The 25,070-nt window shown below is 45.2% G+C and overlaps 1 protein-coding gene across 6 annotated transcripts in view; it reads right to left on the reverse strand.

Annotated features, from left to right (window-relative positions):
• Positions 1-490: 490 nt before the first annotated feature.
• XPNPEP1 (X-prolyl aminopeptidase 1) overlaps positions 491-25,070 on the reverse strand; it is a 57,218-nt gene continuing 32,638 nt past the window's right edge. For all 6 annotated transcript variants that reach the window (XM_078344067.1, XM_035269028.3, XM_078344066.1 and 3 more), the window contains 16 exons: positions 23,350-23,442; positions 22,901-23,044; positions 21,102-21,197; positions 18,911-18,992; positions 17,168-17,378; positions 15,577-15,666; positions 14,919-14,969; positions 13,385-13,443; positions 13,174-13,251; positions 11,005-11,076; positions 9,161-9,221; positions 7,617-7,686; positions 6,571-6,744; positions 5,790-5,866; positions 4,532-4,630; positions 491-1,033 (listed from right to left, as the gene is read on the reverse strand). In XM_078344067.1, the coding sequence (XP_078200193.1) occupies positions 905-1,033; positions 4,532-4,630; positions 5,790-5,866; positions 6,571-6,744; positions 7,617-7,686; positions 9,161-9,221; positions 11,005-11,076; positions 13,174-13,251; positions 13,385-13,443; positions 14,919-14,969; positions 15,577-15,666; positions 17,168-17,378; positions 18,911-18,992; positions 21,102-21,197; positions 22,901-23,030 (1,479 nt within the window). In that variant the 5' untranslated portion in view covers positions 23,031-23,044; positions 23,350-23,442 and the 3' untranslated portion in view covers positions 491-904. The remainder of the gene's footprint in view (positions 1,034-4,531; positions 4,631-5,789; positions 5,867-6,570; positions 6,745-7,616; positions 7,687-9,160; positions 9,222-11,004; positions 11,077-13,173; positions 13,252-13,384; positions 13,444-14,918; positions 14,970-15,576; positions 15,667-17,167; positions 17,379-18,910; positions 18,993-21,101; positions 21,198-22,900; positions 23,045-23,349; positions 23,443-25,070) is intronic.

The following is a 25,070-nucleotide window of genomic DNA, read 5'->3' on the forward strand; positions in this document are numbered from 1 at the left end:
TCTGCCCATGCCCAACATGATGATTTGAGATCTCAGGGACATTAACTCTCCAATCCTTGGAGCCTGCCTGCCCCACATATACAGTCAAAAGAAATCCTGCAGAATGGGAGTCGCAGGCACTTGTCACAGAATGCTATCTACAAGTAACAGAACAATGAGAGCTGTGGCTATGGAGGTAAGACACTTGAAGCATCTACTATAGGGTGAGTTATGGAAAACTGACTTTTGACGTAATTTGTATTGTTTTTTGCATAGCAGTGACACATTTTAAAATCAGAAAAAAACTGAGATAAAAATATCAAAATACTGTTTTCTAGAGAAAAGAAAAAGCTTACAACGAAGCCCCCAAATGTGCAGGGAGGCCAGGGGTCTCTTCTCAAGGAGGGCGTTCCACCTAGGAATGCCTGCCACAGAGCCAGCAGCCCTGGAGATCAGTTCACCTTACATGACTGGGGACAGCACCATGAAGAAAGAGACAGCTAAGACAAACCACAGTTTTGACATTTTTATTCACCGATCATAAATATAGTCTCATGAGCATTAAGGTGATCATGAATGATGTACTAGCACCTGAATCGTGACCGTCATGGAGCACTCACAGTTTCCCCATCACTGGCCAGAGAAGGCAGGGCATCTCCCTTTCATCAGCTGTTCAACTTTGGAGGGACCTTCCTTCTGGTGCAGCAATTTTATTCTTGGCTCGTTCTCAACAATTAAAAAATCATAAAAGACTGAGTGTTTGCAAGAAGATATCAAAGAGGATAAGAAGATTCTCTGTTCTTCTTAAAGTCTAAAGTAAAAAGGGGAGGTAGGGAAGGAGGAGAGGAAAGGGGAAAGATGTCAGGGATCCACCATGTTTCTTCCTTTCCCCAGAGCATTTTGCAAAAACAAAACCAGAGAGGTATTAATGCTGTTTGGAGATGGGTTGTGTCTCTCTGATGAGCCACTCAAGAGCTTCCTGTCGGCCCTGTTTCTGCAGTTCCTTCCCAATCACGTCCCTGCAGGTCAGGTGGTAATTGTTGAGCCAGTCACACTGCAGGGGAGAGAATGACAGATACAGTATTCACCACCACATCTTTAACAACTAGCTACAAAGGTCAACAGCAAGGGCCCCCGTGCGCTAAGATCACAAGCTGAGAGTAAAGGTGCACAACACCCTTTCTCCTTCCTCACAGACAAGTGTTTTCCTTGTGTTCTGTTTCCCTGGAAATACACAGGACCAGACTTCATGGCTTCTGGTAAAAGCCTCCCAGAACAGTTTACTGTTATAGACAGCAGTATCTAAGCCAGTAGCTCCTGCTTTCACCTGTATGGCTTCACTCTCTTATACCTGAGCCATCCTGGGGAGGTGGTAAGTGGGGATAGCCCCTGGACTCTGTGAGAACTCCTACTAAAAGAGATACCCGAAGCTGTCCTGCCAACACACTGAGCTACATATCTTATATCCACCGAAAAAGCTGAATAAAAAACTAGGATCAGCTAAGCCCGTGAGTGTTTTCTGAGTGTAGCTGCCTAGATGAACCCAAAACCTGTGGTGGTTAAAGACTGTGGTGCGGGAGAGCGGGGCTGGGAGTCAGCTTAGTTTTCAGACTCTCAGCTCAACATGCCACGACAGCAGGAGACAAAAAAAAAGAGAGAGAGTGAAAGGAAGGACCTGCTGGCAGGACTGGGTGCAGGGGCTGACCCACTAGACATGATGGCAAAAGCTCTGAGGCAGGAAAAAGGGTGAACTCTCCCCCTTGGTAGTACAGGGAAAAAGATGAAGTCTTCAGTGAAGCAGGTTTTACCAAGAAGACAAGCCACTCTCATCACTGTCTACGGCAGAGCTGTCTGGAAGCTGATGAGATTGATAGTGCCATGGCTGTGGCTGTCATAAAGGAACCAAAGGCCATTTGGGAGGGCAGTGATGTTACAAAAGTACTGATTTCAGAGACTACAATCCAGCCAGGTACCAAAGCCCAGCTGGGGGTCAGGGTGGGCACACAAGCCCATTAATTACAAGGGACTGAGGGCAGACAGTTAGGGTGCTGTTACCAACTGGCTGTGACCCAGCCAAGGTTCCAATCCCTACTGAGAAGAGCCTACTAGCCCCTTCTGTGTGTTAGGGGAGTGATGGGGGCAGAGGAGGATGTCAAAAACAGGCAAACTGCTATGTGTCCACAGCAAGCCCAGCAGGGCTACAAAACAGCCTACAGTCCAAAGCAGCTCAACAGTAATGCAACAGCAACATCCTGACGTAAGCCTGGGGCCACAGCCAAAATCCCAAGGCCCTTCTGGTTGGGAGCAGGGAGAGAAAAGTGGGAGCCTGGACTGCCTTGGCGGGGCCTGAGCAGCATCAGGAGGCCCTGAGAGTCTGCAGCTGGCCATATTCATATCCAAACAAGGTCCTTTGCTGCCATCTGGTGATAAGTGACGAGGATGCAGACCAAAACCAAAAACACCCTAAAGTGACTCCAAAAGACAGGCTAAATAGTAAAGGGCAAATGACCAGACATTTTAAAAGCCCAGTGGACAGAATCTTGTTGTGGGATATTACTGTGTCTTCAGACATAATGAAGTCCCAGACTTAAATGGGATATACAGGAAAGGGACCTTTTTCTAAAAAGGTAATAATACTTTTAAATAACTTAACTAGAGAAGAAATGATACTGTTCTGTGCTTGGAATGCTAAATACTGCCATCTACTGTTATCTGTGGAAACTTGCTTATGATCCTTAGGGTAAGATGTTATCCGCCCTACAATGAGTAACTTGGTCAAAAGAATGGTTCGATGATTTGGGCATGGAAGGTGCAATGAACCACTGGGTAACACAGATCCCTGGTCTATGTCCAATGTCATGGGGGTAGGCTGAATCACAAGTTAACAAAATTCTCTCCCCTTCAAGAAAAAATGGCCTCACTTAACCTTCCTTATACACTACTTCTCTGGATAAAGTGGAATGTCATATGGGAGAAATGCCTCCTGATGCGTAGACTTTACGTGGACTGGAAGGACTGCATGACCTAAAATTAGTTGGCAGGAAGCCATAGCCTTGGACTTCCAAGAGTGCAAAATGACTTATTACTGGAAAGCCCCTTGCTGAGTCCCTGGAGGGGCCATTACAAGAGACACTGGTTCCTATGGGGCAGACGGATTCTAAACGGGGTGCTCTCATTTCCTCTCACCTAAGGCAACACTTACAGGGGCTGGAGAAGAGCCCCTGGATGCTGGAAGGACTCTTCCTGCTGAAGAGACATGCCTGACACTGTGCTGATCGGCTGTTTCCTTTTCCGTATCCATCCGCAAGCTGCATAACCCACCCAGTATCAGCAGGACCCATTTGGGTCCTGAGAGTGGGAATGTTTAGCTGAACCAAGGGCACTGATGGTTAAAGCAGAAGCACTCTAGCACAGGGGAAAGCTAAGCAGGAAGTGGATAGCCTTTTTCGTCACCCGGCTGTGAGCTGGAACAGGCAGGAGAGGCTCCTAGCTAGGAGAATCCTGTTACACAGCTCCCGTAGAGGGGAAGGTCCTTGACCCCTAGAGACCCTTTCCTTTATAGTGCCAAGAACGAGGCCCAAGTGGGTGCCAGTGAGGAAACGTTCCTGCCTTGAGAGGCACTCAAAGGCCAGTGGGTGCCTCAGATAACAAAATCTTATTCCTAGAATAACCCTCCGTGCTTAACCTGCCTTCGGCTCCCACCAGTCATTTGCTTTTTGTTGGAACTTCTGACCCCTGCCTTGCTCTGGAATTTGTGACCTCCTGGCTTCCAGCTTCCTGGTTTGGGAACTGTTTGTCAGTCTAGTGCTAATAGTTCCTACCCCATTTCTGACCCTTGTTTCTGCTCTGACCTTAATCATCTGTGCAATTCTTCAGGCCTTACTTAATGTCCCCAGGACCGCCATCTCACCTGGCCTTACCAGTCCAGGATCTGAAGGAGTTAAGGCCCATAACCCTCTGAGCTGGGCAAGTAAGCACTGTTGTGCCCCAAGCTTTGTAAAGGGTTTCACAGCCCCAGAGTGACTACAGACATAACCGAGAAGGGCTGGTACTATCTTTCTCCTCGTCTGTGTAAAAACAGGACATACGATAATAGATTTTGCTTTTCATTTCCTTAATGTTTCATCTAATGCCAGAAAACAATCTGGTATATGCAGTGGCCAAGAGGCCCCACCATCCATCTGGCTTTCTGTAGGGAACACACATAGGCTCATATTTGCTAAACACGCCTCAGTGCACTACAGAGGAATAGCACAGCCAAACAATGGCATACGAGTTCCACCCACAAAACCCTACAGCTCCAGCATGGCTGCAAGGAGCAGGACATTCCCCACCTGGAGGCCCAACAAACACAGGAAAAGCTCAAGAGTCCTCAGAAAATCTAGGGCTTTCAGACTCAACTGATCTAGACTTCTAAGTTTAAAAATGACAAAGTGAGAATGGATTAGAGAATTCAGGATTTGAATTCAGGATTAGAGAATGGATTAGAACTATTTAGGTTAGTCCTCACCTCCCCTAGTAACATGCCTGCCCCGCAAGACTTCCCCATTACCTCTTTGTCTGTAAGAGAATCGACATCTATCATTTTGGTCTGAATTGGAACCAAAGTGAGAGGTTCAAAGGTCAGGCTTCCCCGGTTATTAAAATTATACTGTGGGAGAAAGAAGAAAACAGATGCTTTTACTCCTCTTTACCATGCTGAAGCACCGTGAGGTCATTCCACTAGCATGCCACCCTTCAGGGCCAGGGGTAACTAGGAGCCAAGAAGTGGTTGGCTGGTCACCACTTTTCACAGACACACTGGGAGCATGATGCCACTTTCCAAGAGCTCCTCCACTGGGCAAACAACAGCCTGTGCCATCAGGAAACGCCAAACAAAAGGTGCTGAGGGGTTCCCAGCAGCAGGTCCACAAGGCTAATGTCTACTGTGATAGGAAGCAGGGGCAGGGCATGGGGGTGTCTGGGCTCAGGGGAATCTCTGGTTTTGTTTCTCCAGGTTGCAGGGGTATAAGTCCTCAAAATCATTTTTTTAACAGTCAACTGTGTGGCCTGCCTTGACCCAGCCAGGCCCTTCAGGCGATAACACATCAATCCACTGGAGCACACATGAACATGTCAGGCTTCTGTTCATGGCAGCTTTTGGGAATGAGATGGGAGGTCACTTAACAGTGACTTCCATGCCGAAGCAGAGAGAAGATCCCTGCGGTCAATCTCCTTGCAGACATAAGAAGCTACTTCCCTTCAACTGTTCATTTCCACCAATGGAGGAGGCACAAACAGCTCTTTTAGGTAAAGCCTAGAGCCTGAAACCCTGCAACCTTGGTAACACTGATGGGGTGGAGGGTGAAACACCTGTCTTGTATTGCCTTTGAGGCTGACCCATGGTATAACTCAGGGTTCCTCCACTTTACCTAATAAAACTCACCTGGGGAGTATGATAAAATTACAGCTTCCAGGCCCCTCGCCCTGAAGATTCTAGGGTCTGGGAGGGGCCTGGAAATTGGCACCTTGAATAGGCACCCCCAGCAGAGGAGAGACTTCACGACAACAGGCCACCTATAGTGAACTCAGAGCCCCAAATCATGTGAAGCAGGTATTAGCCTGAGGGTCCATGAATTCCAGTTCTAGATCCCAGTTCATTAAGGATTTTCTTTCTGGCTTTGCAGGGAAGGAGTGTGGTTTCCAGGAAAGTCCCTGATATCTGCAGAAGGCTCCATTTTGACCCCAGAATGGCATACTCTTGGCTCCAAAGACATTAAGTCTTCATCTTCCCACATTAAGAAACAGGAAATTTTTTAATAAATACTCACCTTGGTTTTCACAGGAACCACAAGGACAACATTCTCAATGCGAATTCCAAAAGATCCATCTTCATAATACCCGGGCTCTAAAACAAACCAAATCCCAAAAATGAGAAGCAGCCCACAATGAAGATGTCTACAGAGGAAGCTTTTATTCATGGGAGGACTGCCCTAACTCCAAAGGAGAAGAAACAGGTGAAGGGCCCCTCTATCTGGTGTAAGAGTCCAGAGATGCCACCTTCTCTCATATGGCCACTTTTTTATAGGCACTTAAGGTACAGAAAGCTAGACTCAGACAGAAGTCCCTGCAGACTGGCTACAGGGTAAGGAGTATAGTAACAGTGGACCCACTAAATAAATCATGGCTCACATCCATAAGACACAATAAAGAAGGCATTAAAATATATTTACAAAGACTTGGCAATGACCTGGGAAAAGGCAATATATCAAGTAAGAAAGCAAAACATAGACAAGATGCCCAGTATGACCTCAATGATTTTTTTTAAAAAATGATATCTACACATCTGAAAGACCAAAAGCTAATACAGCAAAACATTAAGTCATGTTCCCCCGAGTGGTTAGATTGCAAATGATTTTCATTTTCTTTTTACATGGTTCCCATCTCATTTTTTCTAAAATGAACATGTTCTATAATCAGAAAAGATTGTTGTTGTTAGGAGGGGAAAATTAATGCCAATTTACTTTAAACTAATTAAAAAATTAAAAACAATAAATAGCTTTCAAAAAGGCTCAAGGATCCATGCATGCCCTCTATGTGAGGGTTACTTACCATCAGTGACAATCATGCCTGCCTCCAAGGGCTCGTCAGAGAATGTTTTGTAACTGATGCCACAAGGACCCTCGTGGACGTTCAAAAAAGACCCAACACCATGTCCGGTCCCATGCAAGTAATCTAGGCCTGAATCCCATAAAGCTGAACGGGCGAAGGAGTCAAGAAGGTGACCTGAAAGACATAACAAGCCACTTAATATTTGTACAGCACTTTATAGAGATTAGATATATTACGTTTGGCTCCAGAATGTGAAACAGAAAACAACAGGTAAGTTACTGGAGGGTTCCGATTTCAGCACAATACAAGGAAGGACTTTCTAACAATAAGAACTCCTGAGGAACCATCAGAGCTCAGTCTAAAGCTAGGTTATCATCCATCCAGGATGCTGGTGGGGTGGAGGGGGTAGACACCTACAGCACATAGATGACATGGACGTTCCCTTCCCAGCTCTGCGACCCTAAGGTTTCAGAATTACAAAGATGAGACTCTAACCAGACTGCAAGCAAGCAGGCAGGCATGACAGATGAGGTAACTGAGGCCCAGGGAGATGAGTACACGTCCAATCTACCCAGAATCAAGGAGGTCAAGTTTTGCCAATGCCCAGTCCAGTGCTTTACCAGGCCTCAAGCCAAGTAGTACATATCTAAAGTCAGGGTCTCAGTAAAATAAATCATAAGAATCCTGAAAGGAAGCACTGGCCCAGCACTAAAGAGCAGACAGGAGGCTGCACCAACTCCCACTCTGGCCCTGAGACCTTCAAGTCTGGTTTGTCCTCTCCTGGGAGCCACCCACATGTGTCATCCAATACCATAAGTGGTCAGAAGAAAGGTGCACAGAAGGCACTGGGCCCAATCCTAACCCCATCTCCCTGAGGCCTCTGTGCTCAGTCAGTGGTTCTGGAGACTCACCCATGCAGCACCTGGCTGGGCCTGAGGGGAGTTGGGGACCTCACAGTGAAGGAAAGACATGTTCTTTCACTCGTAGACATATCTGATTCTCAAACAAGAAAAAGGGCCTCCCATGTAACAGAATGCACCACTTACCTTTGGTTCCAGTCGGGAAAATGGCTGCACTCACAGCTATGTGGCCCTTGAGGACATACGTAAAGCATTCCTGCCAAAGAAAACCCAGAGGCATGTTGCAGAATGGGGACAGATGTCTATTCCTGTAGTTTTCTGGTAATTCAGAAAATTCTGCCTGCTAAAGTTTTTAGCACTATCACAGAGAAAATGCAAGTAAAAAGAAAAATATCTTGTGGAAAAAAAGCCTGGCCGTGGAACTAATTTGCCAGAAAATCTTGAAATTCAATTTATTAAAAGAGCACCGTCAGAGAGATGACCCCACAGGACTTTATAATGAACACTCTGACATACTCCGTCACGTGAGCCTTAGAAAGAAAGGAAAAGTAATAAAAAGCACTGATGACCGTAGCTCACATTTACTGAGCTCTCTGTGCCACGCACTATTCTAAGCACTGTATGTTTGATCCCACACTTCACGACGGAGGCACCACCATTATCCTCGCTTCGCAGAGCATACTGGGCATTCAGTAGCATGCCCAGATCACACAGTGCCTAAGTGGTAGCATCTGGCCTTGGGGCCAGGCAGTCTTGCTTCACTCCCTACCACCATACTATCTTCAGGGGTTAACCCTGCTGTCTGGACAAGAAAAGTGCTACTCAGAAGCTTAGTGGCTTGCCAGTAAGTGCAGAGTCAAGACTAAAACTCCATGTTGCTCATCCTGGTTGAGGCTTTTGCACAGCACAAAAAAAGTCACGCCAAAAGAATCCTGGATACAGATACAAATTTATCTAAAGCACTGGTGCTTACAAACCAACAAGACGGGGGACCAAGACAATGAAATCTGCCCCACTACATTGCATAAAATACTTTTCCTTGGATAATCTTCCTGAAGGAACTCCCTTGGACAGATTCACTTAGGGACTCCATCAGTATTTGCTGAGCAGTGACTATGATCTAGGAACTTGCTGGGCTCATGGGAATTCACAAGCAGCCCAGAAGGTGGGTACTTTTATCCTCATTTTTATGGATGGTGATTTTGTTCAAGGTCGCAGAGCTAGTAAATGGCAGAAAAGCTCTGAAGCCAGGTCTCCAGACCCTGGTACACATCTCTCTGCCTCGCAGCTGTTTCCCCTTTCCATGCCAATCATACCAGAAATTTCAGAAAGTTCAGAAAGTTCCTAGGGACTTAAGCCCATAAATAAGAATCTTGAAAAGAAGGGAGTGGCCTTCAAAATCAAACCTAGACACTGCTTATAAGGCATATATTTCACTATCTCACCCCCAGCCTCAAAGACATTTCTTGACTCAAGAGAAGCCCAAAGCTATCATATATAAACTTACACCTGAGCTGCCCTAACCTTAGCAGAATGCTTTAAAAATTTCTCCAAATGCCTTACTCCAATAATCAAATGAACCTCGTAAAGCAGAGAAGCCTGACTCCACAGCAATGAACAATTTTACTACCCCACATATAATTTTTACTTCTTTATACAATTCATTTTCGTAAAAGCAATGCTCTTAAGAAAACAGAAAGGACCTCTTAAGTTTTTTGCCTCCACCTTACCTTCTCGTAGGCTGTAGGGGTCCCAAAATGCATTGTCCGCGTCACATCTGTGGTGCCATCCCTTTCCAAAAGAAAGGACAAATTGGTTTCCAGTCAAAATAAGCTTTAAGTCAAATATGACACAGGCAAGCATGTGGATGAATGAGAACCCCTATACAACGATGGTGGACATGAAAATAGCACAGCCATCTTTGTAAATAGTTGCAGTTCCTTAAAAGGTTAAATATAGTCACCATATGACCCAGTAATTCCACTCCTAGTTATATACTCGAGAATGGAAAACACACATCCACACAAAAACTTGGACATGGAGGTTCATAGCCACATTATTCATAATAGCTAAAAGGTGGAAACAGCTGAAATGTCCATCAACTGATGAATGGACAAACAAAATGGGGGATTATCCACACAGTGTAATACTATTCAGTCATAAAAAGGAATGGATATATGCTGCAACATGAATGAACATGGAAGACACTGTGCTAAATGACAGAAGCCAGATACAGAAAGCCATACATAATACAATTCCATGTCCAGGAAGTGTCCAGAATAGGCAAATCCATAGAGACAGAACGGAGAGTAGTGGTTCTCCAGGGTAGTGGAAAAGCAGGGAGTGACTGCTATTGGATATGAGGTTTCTTTTTCGGGTAATGAAAATGTTCTAAAATTGATTGTACTGATGGCTGCACAACTCTGAATATACCAAAAAACAAACATTAATTGTATATTTTAAGTGGGTGAATTATATGGTATATAAATTTTACCCCAATGAAGTTATTCTAAAAAATGAAAGTGTGAATGCAGGGATGGCTAGATAAAGTGGGAGTGACATCAGCCCCTGACACATACATTCTTGGTCTGTAGCGTAAGGACTATTTCACAAGAGACACTATCACCAGGGTTACGAACAAGACAGAAGAGGGCAAAGAAAACAGGAGCACATCTCTAGCGAAAGAGGGCCAAAACCCAACTCCTCCTGTTAGAACAGCAGGGGGTTTCCTGGACAGAGATACTAAAAATATCCAAGTACATATCTTAACACACACTAGACTAGATCCCTGACACAGAAAGGATCACTTCTAGAATCCTGCTGAAATTTAGAAGTGAACAAGAGTTTACACCATTACCCAGCAATCCTTAGCTTTAGGCTGATATTGTTAACACCTCTGTCCCAAAGCTAGGCAGGGTTACCACATAATTGGCTGAGCTAATTCAATAATTAGGTCCTCCCTTAGCCATAGTTCCAACTTCAGTGGGGAATGGGGCAGCATTAAAAGGCCTTGCCAAAGCTCTCTTAATGCAGACAGTATCTATTCTCACTCCTTCTCATGGGTTCCATATCAAGACCCATCCAAATCTTGGATTCTTCTCTGAGAAACTCTTCCAGAGAAGACAGCTGTAAAAGCAGTGAAACATGGAGAAGGAAATTCAGAAATCTGGGGGCGGCCTCGTTTCTCATTCATTCATTCAAAATTAATCCCTTACTTCATAAGGCCCTGAGGCAGCTGCCAGTACAGAAAACCGGCAGGCAATTCAGGGGCTGGGGTGGAAAACTTTCAATGGTTCTAAAAGCTTGCTTTATTTCACAGTTATTTACTTAGTATTTTTAAAGCTTCCAGCCAAGGACTGTAACATTCCTATCAAACAGTCTTTTGTGAGAACGGAGTCATAACTGGGCTATTTCAAATAGGGGTGAAGAAAAGGACAAGACACAGGAATGATTCCATTAGTGGCCAGCACAGAGTGAGATGACCAGCTGAGTGCTCTCAGCTAGAGCTCAGCTCTCCACCCTGTCAACCACCTTGAATCACAGTCAAGTTCCATAGCAGTCCTAGTTTACTTACTTGTATTGAGCACCAGAGTCAATGAGGTACACCTCATCCAGGGACAAGGTCCTATTCGTCTCAGGGACTGGCCTAACAAAGTTAATTAAAACTTAATTATTCCACAAATGCAAACATTTAGTGAATCTGGGAGGACACACAAGAGCTCTGTGTACTATTCTTACAACTTACATAAGCCTGAAAGTTACCCAATAAATGAATTATTTCAACTAATATTAAACTTTTACTTTTCAAAGATCCAGTCAACCTATTTCCCAACTGAGATAAAGAGCTCAAGAGAGGAAAAATAACACATTTCTTTATGTCTGCCTCCGATTGTGTCTAGAACAAAACAGGTGTTCAAGAGATAATTATCAAAGCTAAAAAAAAATGAGAAGCATTAGAAGCAACAGGATCTAGCGAAAGTCCTGGGAACGGTCTCCTTCAGCCCCATCCCAGCAGGTACCTCCCCACTCACTCTCCAGACCACTACACAGGCAGGGGTGAATGTCTCAATTTGGGAGAAAAACTAAAGAAATTTTGCTGGGAAAAGGAATGGATCATGATATTCTTCTGCCGGAGCACTTTTTTCAAACAAACATGAGGTATTTTCAAAAAGTGATTGCTTTCCCTATGCCGTTTTCTAAACAGTATCACTGCACTGGGAAACGCCCAGGGATGAGAGTTCCAAGCCTCTGCCCTGCAGCTGAAGCGAGGCTGTCCGTCATTTCCAGGTACCACCCCCTCTTCGGTAGTAAGGGCACCAGTCCACAGACGAGCCGAACAACTACAGAAGACAACTAGTGCCTTTAGAACCTGCCTCTAAACAGGCTTCCAACTACCCACAATGAAGAAATGCCAAAGCAGGAGCAAATTTCTTCCCCACTGGCATGAAATTGTTTAATGTTTTAATTATACACAAAATTTTAGGATACTATCCAGCCAGGAAATTCATCCTGAGTTAAACAAAAACTGAAGTCCCTCTGATATTTTTATGCTGGAACAGAAGCATTAAGTGAGAGAACTGTACTGTCACATCTGTAACTATCTCCCACACACAGCTTCAAAATCTGCCCAAGACTAAAAACTCTAAAAGCAATTATTAAAACGGGGAGAAAATGTGTGCCCAAGTACAGCACAGAGAGACAGTGTTCTTTCACTGGCTGTGCATGTAACAGAAGGGGAAGCACAGAACTCAAAATACCCAACACAAAGCAAAGCAGTCTGAACCAGGCAGAGCTGAAGCTAAAGCTCAATGGCCACACCTAATAATAATTCCCACGATCTCCACAGGAAAATCTGTCAGTCCTAAACATATCAGTGTCCCTCTGTCTCACAGGGCAGAGAGGCTCATCCCTGTGGGCCCATGGGTTCTTATGAACCCACATGGTCTAAATACTACATAGTGCAGGCTTCAGGCTTAAGGGGACAGGAAGAGAGGGTACCAATTCTCTCTCCACCCAAAACAGGTTGCCCCACAACTCAGCGCTACATTTTTTTGGTATGGAGCTGATGGAGCTCACAAGATGTAGTACAAAACAGCTGCTGTTACCAGGAAAGAAAACCACACAAAAATTACAGTCATAGGCCTGGCATGGTGGCTCACAACTGTAATCCCAGTACTTTAGGAGGCTGAGGCAGGAGAATTGCTTGAGTCCAGAATTCGAGACAAGCCTGGGCAACACAGCAAGATCCCCATCTCTACAAAAAAATTTTAAAATTAGCCAGGCATGGTAGCACATGCCTGTAGTACGAGCTACTCAAGAGGCTGAGGCAGGAGGACTGCTTGAGCCTAGGAGTTAGAGGCTGCAGAGTCACGACGGCATCACTGCACTCCAGCCAGGACAGCAGAGCAAGACCTTGCCTCCAAAAAAATATTCAGTCCTCAAGATGCAAGGGCTATGTAAACAGTTCCTGCAGCTTCAAGAAGGAAAGAGGGACACCCATCTAACTACACTACAGAGGATGCCAGTGCCATACTGAGCTTAAGAGGAGGATCCCAAAAGGCAGAGGCTTGGGGATTAGGAGAAAATAAAACCTTAGAGGTCTTATTTCCCTTCATTTCACAGTCTCTGTAACAGGCAGATGAAAGTGGGCACAGAGGCCTCTGGTAAAATAATGTCTCTCCCCTGCTCAGGCTCCTGTGCAGAAGCAGCAATGCCAGGCAGCATGCTCCTCTGCATGCCTTACGCGTAGTGAATGATGGCGCCGTTGGGTCCCGTACTGGAAATGGTTGGAAAGCTCAGGTCCACAAAGTCAGCCTGTTGCCTACAACAGAAAGACAGAAAGCAGAGTGGCTTAAAGGTTTTTACTGTGCTAAGAATCAGGGCTCTTCCAGCCTCATTCAACTTGCAAGGAAATCAACACAAGGTTCCTGGGTCCCCCCCAGATGAATCCTTACCTGCGAAACTCCTCGGCTTTGTCAGCAGCTGAGATCTCTGTCACATCACCTTTGGGAACCTATGAGAAAATTGCTTATAAATCATCTCGTGAGATAAATTCATGTGTGCCTCTTACAAATTAGAGGGGATACATTAAAAGCTTACTTTTTCCTCAATTTCTTCATCCCAGCTGCCCAATCTACAGGACAGATCTTCAGCAAGGGAGAACTCCCAAAGGCTCTCACCAAAGCTATCCAAAATCTAACGGCTTCTATTCATTTAATTTTTCACTCTACTATTGTGCCTCAGTATTTTATCCTAAAACAATATATCTAAGTTTAAAATTCAAAAGCATTCCCTCCTAAGAAATCACCCTAAGAAAATCATTCTAGAAAAATAACAAGATAAATGCAAAGCCATTATTGCAGGATTACTGATAACAGCAAAAAATTAAAAACAACCCAAACATTTAAAAATAGGAGGACTGGGTTAGTAAATCAGAATAGCTACTAGATGCAGTTTCCATTTGGATCCTTTTTAAGGCCTCAACGCACATGGAACATGTTCACGCTATGATTCCAAGAGAATAAAATAAACAAAACACAAAATCGTATCTGAGCCAGGTGTGATGGCTCATGCCTAAAATCCTAGCACTTTGGGAGGCCAAGATAGGCGAATAGCTTGAGCCCAGGAATTAAAGACCAGCCTGGGCAACATGGCAAAACCCTATCTCTACAAAAAATACAGAAAAAAATAGCTGGGCATGATGGTGCACTCCTGCAGTCCCAACTATTCGGGATGCTGAGGTGGGAGGATTGGGGAGGCTGAGGCTGCAGTAAGCTGTGACCACACCACTACTCTCCAGCCTGTGTGACAGATGAGACCCCATCTCAAAATAAGAAAAAAAAGGAAAAAAATTTGATCTGCACACTAAGAGACATGTAAAAATGATTTATATTTTTTAAAATGATTTGTACAGATGAACAATAGCCAGAAGGAAACATGAGAAAAAAAGTTACACTGGTGGGAATAAAGACAATATTTCCTTTTTCCAATTAAAGAGTGGTTTATACAATACTTAAAGGGAACATGATATTGTTTAATAACAGCACTGTGAAACCACCCTCATCAACTAGAGCAAGAAATTAATGGCCAAGAGTTAATTTAATATAAAAAGGTTTATGGCTTAAACTGAAGTTCAAAATGAATACAAAGATCTTTTCTCCTAATACAATCAGCTTGCCTCCAATAATATCATAAGGGTCATTTTTCCTTATAATGAAATTCCACTTAGTTATGATTCCCTAACTCAAAAAGCATCCACTCTGTTAAGGAACTTCTCTCTTCATCCTTGTGACTATTTTCATAATTAAAGAATTTTGAAATCTATGCACACCAAATTTCCAGAGAGAATTATTAAAATAGAGCCCAAAACTTTGATTGAGATCTCAGACCTCACGGTCAGCAGAGCATAGAGGATGCCAGAGTTAGAACCACATATAGGTAGGTGTGAATAATGTATATCCACATATTAAACAAAGACTAAGAACCAACCTCTTTCTCCAGCCAGTTAAAGAGTTCACAGAGGGCAACAGCATCTTTGATCTGTGCAAACAACGGAGGCATTTTTTTAAGTTATTACTGAAAATCACATGACCAGATTCAGAGCCCAGCCCTAATGCAATATGAGAAGGCTGCACCTGCAGGGTCACACACCAACAGCAACCAGAGCTTCACATGTGGACATTTCTGGGAGGCCAGTGTGTGCTATTCAGTAGTTCAGGCACAGTGAGGAAGGGCCCCACCTCAGAGCACAGGGAGCTCCTCCCAAAGGTTAACTTAAAGGTTAAGAACCCTACAGGGGCCAGGAAAAACAGGCCACTATCAAAAGCCACCTCTGAGCCCAAAATCTTTCTAGATCCATCCTTTGCTTTGAAACAAAATCTGGCTCTTTTAAAAGGCTTCAACAGCATCACGCCATCACCATCATCTACACCGTTATGGTCAATATCTCCTTTTTTGTTATTATACTTTGTAAAGATCTAATCCAACAAGTATTTTATTTCATTCTCTCATTAACTCTGGAAGGCCAGAAGGCTAAGGCTCAGAGAGATTCTGACCTTGTGCCAGGCTCAATGCCACAGAGGAGGTGAAGGAACTGGGACTTCTGACCACCTCACATCCCATCTTCTGCACCAGCTCCTATACTCACGTGAGCCCGCCTCATGCCTTCTGACTCGGCTGAATTCTTCACAGCTTTGGCGATGCAGATAGGGGTGTAAGGCATACAGCAGCGATGGTCCTAGAGGCAAAGGGCAGCAGGGTGAGAAATCAAATCTGCTCCACCCACCCAAGACCAAGGCAACAACCTCTTTGTTCAGCAAAACTTACTTTAGACAAATCATTTGAAGAGCTCCCACTCGGGACCCACACAGCTGTCCCATGGGGTCCCAATGACCTGTCCCTTTTGATTGATGACCCTGAGCTTAAGCTCAACCAAAAAGAGCAAGTACATCAAACAAGGTGTCTCTCTTCCATCCCTCACTCCCTTAGCTCTTTGAGGCTCCTGGCTGCCTGCCATCAGTGAGACATTGCTTTCCAAGCCACTGTGGTTGTGGTTAGAGTTCACTAACCACTGAAAGCTTGACCGAAATCACCCTTCCCTTGCTGTACAAAGGAGGCTTTTTCTCCATCTGGCAATGTACATGACCTGATGAGAGAGGTTTCCAGCTCCCTCCCTTCTTGCTCAGTGGTCTTATCTCAGCTAGTGATAATGATCTGATCTTAAAGTGCTGGAGAAGACCCTTTCCAATTTGAGAACAAGTTAGAATCCAGCCAGGGGAGCCTCAGCACACCTAGCACTTGCACAAAGCTTCTCAAATTGCTTTCTTGATCTTACCTCCTTTTCTCCCTGTCTCCAGAAGGAGAGGGAGAATAGAGAGAGAGGAGGAGTAACACTGTATGTGAAGGTTACAGGGGTGCAATGGCAAGCCAGACCTAGAGAGCCAGGCCTGGACTCTTCCCAGGATGGCCACTGCTCAGTGGAGAAGAGAGGACATCACTGGGCTTACCAAAGGCCACTTGGCAGCCAGAGGCCCAGGGGAGGACAGCAGAAAAGCCTCCCTCTAAAGAGGCCTGGATTCCAGTCCCGTTCCAGACCCTAATAAAAATGAGGCAAGTGTCAGCTGCTTAGCACTGCCCAGCAAGGGCTCAGTCAAGGGCAAGTCTATCAGTATCACTGAGATGTGACAAACTCCCAACTCCCCAGTCCTCTCTGGACCTCAAGTGTCCTTAACTATAAAATGTGTTGGGCAGAAGGAGGGGGTAGAGAAGTATTTCTCAAGCTTCAAGCATTCTCATACCACCTGCACAGCTTTTACCCTAGCTTCTTATCTGCTGTATCCTCCTTATTTACTTAGTACTTTTCTTTAGACCTTCTTTAAATCAACTTAATTTATTAAATTCAACTTTATCTAAAATAATTATGATATCATGAATTCATGCTAAATATGTTTTTTCTATTACATGCTAAATGCTGTTAAAACAGATACATTTAAGTAAACCTAAATAACAATGTGTATCACCTAAAATCATCTCTCATACCATGTTCTGGAAAACACAGGACTCAACGAGCAATAAGGGCCCTCCAGCTCTCAATTTGGCTCCAGCTCTAGGGCCTCATCCAGGGAGACCACCTTTCTGATCCAACAGGCAGCCTCAGAGATCTGCCTCTGCTCCAAAGACAATACCAGAACTGGGAAAGGGGTGGCAGGGATTAGATGGGCCAAAGTGGGGCCACCAACCTTGGGGATGGCCTCGCTCACAGCATAGCTGGCCTTGTCGCTGACCCACACCTTCTCCCTTGGGGAGAGGTCAGCACACAGGGCCTTGAGCTCGCTCAGGATGGACTTGTAGGGATGCACCTGGATCCTGTATTCAGCCTCCAGGCCCAAGTCAAGAAGCAGGTGCTCCTTCACACTGGGGGCATCTATGCGATCACCATCAATGAAGAGCCTGCAGATGAAGGAGACATTGGTGGCAGAAAAAGGAGGGAACATAAGTGAGGGGGAGGGAACATGAGTGAGAGGGTGGCAACACATACACATGAGGCTCTGTTTCCCAGCAACAAAGCAAGCCGCTTTTCTCTCCTCCCCACTCTTTTCCCAAATCCTGCTCTCCAAGCTGTATTCCCTGTCCCCATTTATGTTGTCATCATCCACCCGCCAAGCCAGAAATCTGGACAGTGTCCTCCTTCACTGATGACCCTCTTCTCCTCCTTCATTAAGACCTTGGGACCCACAGCCTAATTCTCCATCGAATCTGTTCAGGTTATCTACAGCCTCAGCCAGTCACCATGCAGGTTCAGGTCCCACCATCTCTCACTTGGGTTAGTGCCATCAACTCTAAGTCTTTCTCCATCTGTCGATTTTTCAGTCATATTCTTTACAACTTGTATGTCTAACATGTGGTTCCCTCTGAAAAATGTGTTCCATAGCTTCCCACTATTCTTGTTCAGAACAAGAACCCAAGCTCCTGACTGTGGCCCACAAGGCCTTTCCTTTTCATGGCCCCTGCTAACATTTTGGCTTCACTATGTTCCGACCTCACCGAACCACTTCAGGTCCTCCCCATGCACTGTGATCTCTCCTGCCCAGAGCCTCCAAAAATGCTGTTCCCTCTGCTTGGATCACAGTTCCCTGCTCTTCCTCGCCCTGCCATTCACCTAACTCACTCACATTTATCTGCTTCAATATTACATTCCCCAAGAGTCTCCTCTGATCTCCAAGTCTAGGTCAGGCCCCTCTCATAACACCTGTATCTATCCCACAGGCATGCTGGTACCCACTTAAATGCCCAAATGCTTTAGATAGAGGAGATGTTCATCTACCCAACTCCAACCCAGGACCCCATCCTGTCTCAGACACCCTAGCACCTATCAGAGACCCTTGGCAAATCACAGGCATTTAATAAATGTGTTGCCTTAATGCAAAAAGCTATTTAAATAGAATAGTAATGACAAGAAGGCCACAAGAAATGCTTTGAAAAAATAAACTGACAATTCAACAAAGCGTAGTTTCAGGGGTTTTCCCAGATTATTTTTGACCTTTGAAATGACTGGGTTTATTTGCACTGTGGACCCAGAATTGTATAACTGAACATATATACCCCTTTACACTGGCTGCTAGAAAACTTGGCATCAAATATGTGGCCTCAACAAGACCTTGCAGCAAAAATTTTGTGAACTAACCTCACTCATAAGGACTAACCTCACTCCAGCTTGGTCCTAATATTCTCGCCTACTTGTTTTTTAGTCTCATAGTACTATACTTTCATGCATTTCAAATCATTTTGGGGGCTCAAAGAGAGGCAGGATATAAATAAACACCTGCTAAGGAAGAAAAGAAGGGAAAATGTTAAAGGGGCAAGAAAAAAAGAAGTGCATTAGTGAAACAGCAGGCAGTGATGGGTGGGCCAGCACCAGAAAGGGCACACCAGGGCTGTGAGGAGCTGTGGAAGGAAGTTTCAGATGTGGGGCAAACACTCACATGATTGTCTCTAGTCCTATGACTGCGTAGGAGAAAAATACTGGATTGTGCTCCACATCCGATCCTCGGAGGTTAAATAGCCCTAGAAAAGAAATCAAAGTCCCTGTGACCTGCCTGACTTAAGATTGTAAGGGGTCGCTTGTAGGGGGGAGGGAAAAGTTTCAGCTTGGAGTCCAGCTGCTATGGAAGGACTCAGTGGAACCGCACAGAAAGGCCGGAAGCCTGACTCCTGCCTGGTTCCACCTCTGAGCTGCAATTGCTCATGCCCACCACGTGATGGCACCAGAGCTGTTTCTCATACTCCCACATCACTGCCCGGAAAGGGGAATAAAGCTATTAGTCAAAATCATGAGAACTGCCCCCACAAAGAGTTGAAATGATCCGCCTAGTGGTGACCTGCCAGGCCTGGCCTTGAAGCCAATAAACATCTGGCATTCCCAAATAAAAAGGAAAGAGACAAGCAGTTTCTCCCTTCTGAGGCAGATGACCTAGGGTAGAAAAACTGAGACCCTCCCACAAGGGAAGCTAGGCAGGCCTTCTCTGTAAGGGTCAGTGAGCCCCATGGAGACAGAGCTTCCTGTCAGAGGTGGAAAGAAAAGCAGTGAGTCAGCGAGGCTGCAGCTCACAAATGAAAGCAAGAGCCTGCAGGCTAGCCATGAGTCTGCTCTGGCACCACAGCTGGGTGGGGGACCTGTGGACAGCCAGTGTCATGATGTCACTGAATGTCTGAGAACTAGAGACCAAGAGAGAGCACAGTTCCGGTCCCAGGACTTCCAGCTGCCCATCGCTGCATTCATGAGGATCACAGTAAAAAAAAAAAAAAAGGTCTGGGCATTAAAAGTACTACCTCTATTTGAAAATAATGGCTTCTCAAAGCAAAGTGATGAGGCAACATTTTTGCCTATCATACTAGCGCTTCTTAAAAAGTGACAGTACCTGGGGTTAGGATGTGGCAAGATGGACAAACTCAAATACCACAGTGCAAACTTTCTGGCAGGCAAAGGGCAAGATGAGTCAAAAGCCCTAAAAGCCAACCAGAAGTAGGAAGAAAATGATCAAACACTAAGCCATGGATTCGTGAATCAAGATTTTGGTGGTAGCATTATAATAAATTATGGGATAACTGCAAATAACCCAAAGGTCATCCTTAGGGAAACGGTTAAATAAATTATGATATAACCACATGTTGGAATCTTTAATACTCACTTTAAAATTAGGCTTATATATGCTTATAGTATACTGATACATTGAAAATATCCGGCTATAAAATGATACATGTATAGAGTACTGACATTGGTTATCTCTAAGTAAGAGAATTTACAGGTGATTTTTTTTTTCTTTTTCTTCCTCTGCATTTTCCAAGTTTTCTATCATGGGATTGTGTTTTTGTTACAATCAGGGACAGAAAAAAGTTGTATATGTGTTTTTCTCTGATGTTGAATTGAGGCCATCAAGTTAATTAGGAATGTAAGTCACTGATACACTTGACAATGCTTTGGGGATGGAAGACACAGGGATTGAAGAGAGAGGACACTGCAGTAGGGTCTCATTCTCTAGCGAGAAGGCAAAAAGATAAAGCAGTGCCTCTTTTCAGTTGCCCTGGGTAAATCCACTCAGAAACCATAAGATAGGACAGGAAGGTTCAACCAGATTCCATCAGGTTTCAGATGAAAGAAGGTGCTGAACAACTGCACGAAGGTGCATTAAGGTCTAAAGACTGAGAAACTGCTATTATATCAATGGGCTTGGGGAGGAACTTTTAGTTCCCAGTTTCCTGAGTCAGAAATGTTCCCAGAACATTCTTGCTATAAAGACCTTAGGCAACTACAGGACAAATATAAGGAAAACAGGTGTCCCCTATGATCCCACTTCTACACATACAGAGAGGCTGACAGACACAAAATGTTTTTAGGAAGTGCCCTTCCTCAGAGGTGCCAAGATCCTGAGAGACTGGCCAGAGGTGGGAATCACCCAGCTGTAATACTGCTCTGGGCAACCCTCGCTCCCCTCCCCAACTCCCTGTAATTCTTTCTCCTTCATCCTAGCTGGCATCTCCTATAGCCATTTGGTGGCAGTCTTCTGCTTCTTCCCTGGCCACTCAGAAAGTTGAATGGCATGAACACACAGATTTCCCAAAGACCCAAAGGAGAGACTGGGTAACATGCCCAAGCAATGAAACCAGAGCACTCACACGCAATCTCATCCAAGGCAGTGACCACAAACCACACGACGTTCCTCTCAGCCATTTTCAACCGAAGGTCTGCAATCTTGTCCTTCCAGGAGATGCCTGCAAGAAACAAATGTGCTTTAACTCCAGCCCCGCCCAGAAAGCAGTAGGAACCCAGGGAAAGAACCTACCCCAAACATCTTTAATCAGCACCACTTCTTACAGGGAGCACACTACCTACACAGGCAGGAGGCCTGGATTCAAGCCCTATACAAGATGTGTCCAAGCCACTTGACTGTTGTGAGCCTTCATTGCCTTATCAGTAAAATTCATTCATTTATGCATTCCACAAATGCCTATTAGCATCTAGACTTGCCAGGCATAGATACATGCCAGGCACTCTGCTGGTCACTGTGGTTACAGCTCTGAGCCAGACCCAGTCCCTATCTTCATGGGGCTTACAATCTAGAAGGGAAGACAGACAACTAAACCAGCAACTGATACATTACTGTAAATACTGAGGCAATAGGGGACACACGGGAGCTACATCAACACACTGCCCAGCAAAAGGGACTCAACCAGTCTCAGAGGTCAGGGGAACCGCACCCACCACTTGAGGTTCCGGGGGCTGCAAGACTTGCCTTTTGGTGCTGAGACCTAGGAATTCCCTGTAGTCTGACTCACTGTGACTACCACTTCCAAATCATACTCGCCCTTTCAGACACTGCCAAGGCCTCCCTGCTGCTCTGTAAGATGAAATCGTGGTGCTAGAGGAACTCACCCCATTGCCACCACAATCACCCTACCAGGGCAGCATTCATAACTCGGGGAACAGCCACCTGAGCAGGCTAGGCATCTGTCACCTCGCACAGCATCCTGCACATAGTGAGCACCCAATGAGAACTAAACAAAAGCTTTATCAGCAACATTTGTTCTCTCCTCTCCTACAAGCAAAAAGTCAGAGTTTCTGCTCTAGTGAAAAAAAACTTCAAACCACATTGATGGAAAATATTTAGCTGACCCTGAGCCACTCACTGGACCCATCCTCCCTATTGGGCAATACCCCTCTGGTGAGAATGTCATATAAGAAAGCAGGGTGGGGGCTGCCCTCACACCCAGGGCTGCTTTGAAGATCAGTTTGGGAATGCTGTTTAAAACTTGGCCCAGGATCTAGGCTGTCATGCTTTCTTCCCAGGACCCCTCTGGGCAATCTGCCTACATTCCACAGCCATCCCCCATCTACCTCTGTTTTTACAGCAAGGCGCCCTCCCCTGCAGTCCCACCTCCAGGCCTCTCCCTCTGCCCCTTCACTGCTTCATAAATCCACACAATGGTTCAGAGAACATGCTGCATACCCACCACTATCACACAGGCCAGGGAAACACATCCACACCCCAAAGCCTCCAAAGTAGAAGGTACAAGATGGAAGACAGCGGCCTAGGAAGGTAAACCTACAAATGCTGACACAAGAAGGGAAACGGAACCTCGGAGCCTCTATGCTCTATTTCCAATATCAAATACGTTAGAGTGGCAGTTAGCAGCTGAGTGATTAAAAAAAACAACTCAGTGCTTTCAGCAGCACCCAAAAAGCCACCCAAATGAGCTTTGCAAAAATAACCAAAGCCACACTAAGTGGTAAGTAGGTGGCAACAGTGGAAACAAATAAAGCTCCTGCCTCTTCAAATATCCCACTAAGGCAGCATAGGGCAAAATCCTCCTGTCAGCTCAAACTCAACTTGGCTTCAGAGGACGAGGTTGGAGACAACAGCAAGAGGTAGGGGGACAATGGTGGGGGCCCTGCTGGGTGGAACCGTGATTCTGACCTGTGTAATCCAGGCCCAGTGTGAGGAGAGGCTTGCAAGGGCGCTCAGGACGGTCTGTCCAGATTTTGTCAACGAGGTTCTCCTTGACGGGAATGAGGTGGTGGCCAGCACTTCGAAGAACCTTGGCCATTTTCTTCCAATAATCTGAGGAGACACATTGTGGCCCAGGAATGAGCTGAACACCCATTGCAGCAGGGCAGGCAGCAGGGCCTTGAAACCTGGAACCTTCGGAAAGGTGGTGGTGCCGTGGTCCAGAGCTGGGTGCCCAGGATGAGGAACTGCAAAAGCACATCTTCACCACCAGGGGAACTTTTCTCACCTTGACCTCCACTATAAAATCAGTCATACTGAGCCCCAAATGCTCCACACCCCACAAGCAAACAAGGAGGATGGAGGGGAGTCTAGAAGCCACTTCCTTACACAAGCAGAATGGGACCAAGCTCACTCACCTGTAGGAATGATCGAGGGGTCCACACCAACCCTGGATCCTTCAGGAAGCACACTCACCAGCCAGTCTTCCTGAGTTGGTGTGTCCTTCAGACCTACGGAGGGAAGAACTGGTAAGAAACAATTCCCAGTGGACTCACACTCATTATCCCACCAGAAGGAGGCAATTCTCTAACATCATGATAGCAGGGTCTTTATTAAAGCAGCTTCTTTAAAGTGGATTGACAGGGCTTAGAAAATCTGAATCTCCCTTAATCCTGGAAGGCTACAGAAAGAGAGGGAGAAGTGTAAGTTGGTGTGTATGAAAAGCATAAGACATGGGTGAGACAGAAGGGAAAAAAAGCAAGATTTTTCACTTGACTCGTAAAAATATCCTGGGGATGGATGATTGCCATGTAGGCACAGGGCGTCTCCACAAAGATCATCTCCTCAGCCTTCAACTACTGGTCACTTGATGAGAACCTGGGCAGTTATTTGATGAAGTCTGGGAACTGGGAGCCTCCCAAGTATCACATACCAGGTAAGGTGATAACATGCTACTAGTGCCCACCCCTCATCTCTAAGCCAAGAGAAGGCCCCTGCCCCAGGGCTGTGCACAAGTCCGGGCAGTAAAGAGATCTTTCCAAAGATTTTAAGAGAGGCACACAGGAACCTGTCCTGTTGTCTTTATTCATTTATTTACTTTTGAAGACAGAGTCTCGCTCTGTTGCCCAGGCTGGAGTGCAGTGGAGCCATCTCAGCTCACTGCAAACTCCACCTCCTGGGTTCAAGCGATTCTCCTGCCTCAGCCTCCCAAGTAGCTGGGATTATAGGCTCACACTACCATGCCCAGCTTATTTTGTATTTTTAGTAAAGACGAGGTTTCATCATGTTAGCCTGGCTGGTCTCAAACTCCTGGCCTCATGTGATCTGCCTGCCTCAGCTTCCCAAACTGCTAGCCATCTGTTGTCTTTAACATGGGCCTCTGGGTTTCCCAACTCTCAGGATGAAAAAAACCTTTCTATTTCTAAGATGCTAGTCATAGGACCCATATTGGCCTTCAGAATGGAACTAAAATTACGTCTATAGTCCAGTTTTCCTTTCATCTAACATATCTTCCATATCTAGCCAACATATTCCATATCTAGCCAGTTACTTTGAGATATATACTTTTTTTTAACCAATCAGATTTTGGCTAAACAATTAACATCTTGGTAAACTATACGTATAATAGAGTAAAAGTCCACATATTCCAAAACAGTAGAAACTATCTTTACTACTTTCTCTACTGACTACTGATATAACCACATAACCACAGAAGGGAAGTGCAAAGGCTTATAAAGAAAGAACCTCATGAATTCCAATACTAAAAAACTGTCTAGAAGCTGGCATTGAGTTTTATTCTGCTATTTGATTCTTTCCTATTTTTTTCAAACCACTAAACAAGCCACTTATTAACACAGTTTCTCCTAATGCCCATAGTATACTACATACTGTAACTTTCACAGGATAAAGTCATGTCATTTCCTAGCAGACAGATCTTTGGCAAAACCCCAGGGATGAATCACTCACTGGCCAACCAAACCCACCAGAATCTCCCTACACAGAAGACTCGACTGAGGAAACTAGGGAGGGGCCTGGAAGAGGAGGACTCACTCCCTCTGCCACCTCCTTGCTGCCACATACCTACATTAACGAACAGGCAGACAGTGTTCACGCCTCTAACATTCTGACCCCCAAAATG

The sequence above is a fragment of the Callithrix jacchus genome, chromosome 12 (genome assembly GCF_049354715.1).
Source record: "Callithrix jacchus isolate 240 chromosome 12, calJac240_pri, whole genome shotgun sequence".
In the NCBI taxonomy this organism is placed as follows: domain Eukaryota; kingdom Metazoa; phylum Chordata; class Mammalia; order Primates; family Cebidae; genus Callithrix; species Callithrix jacchus.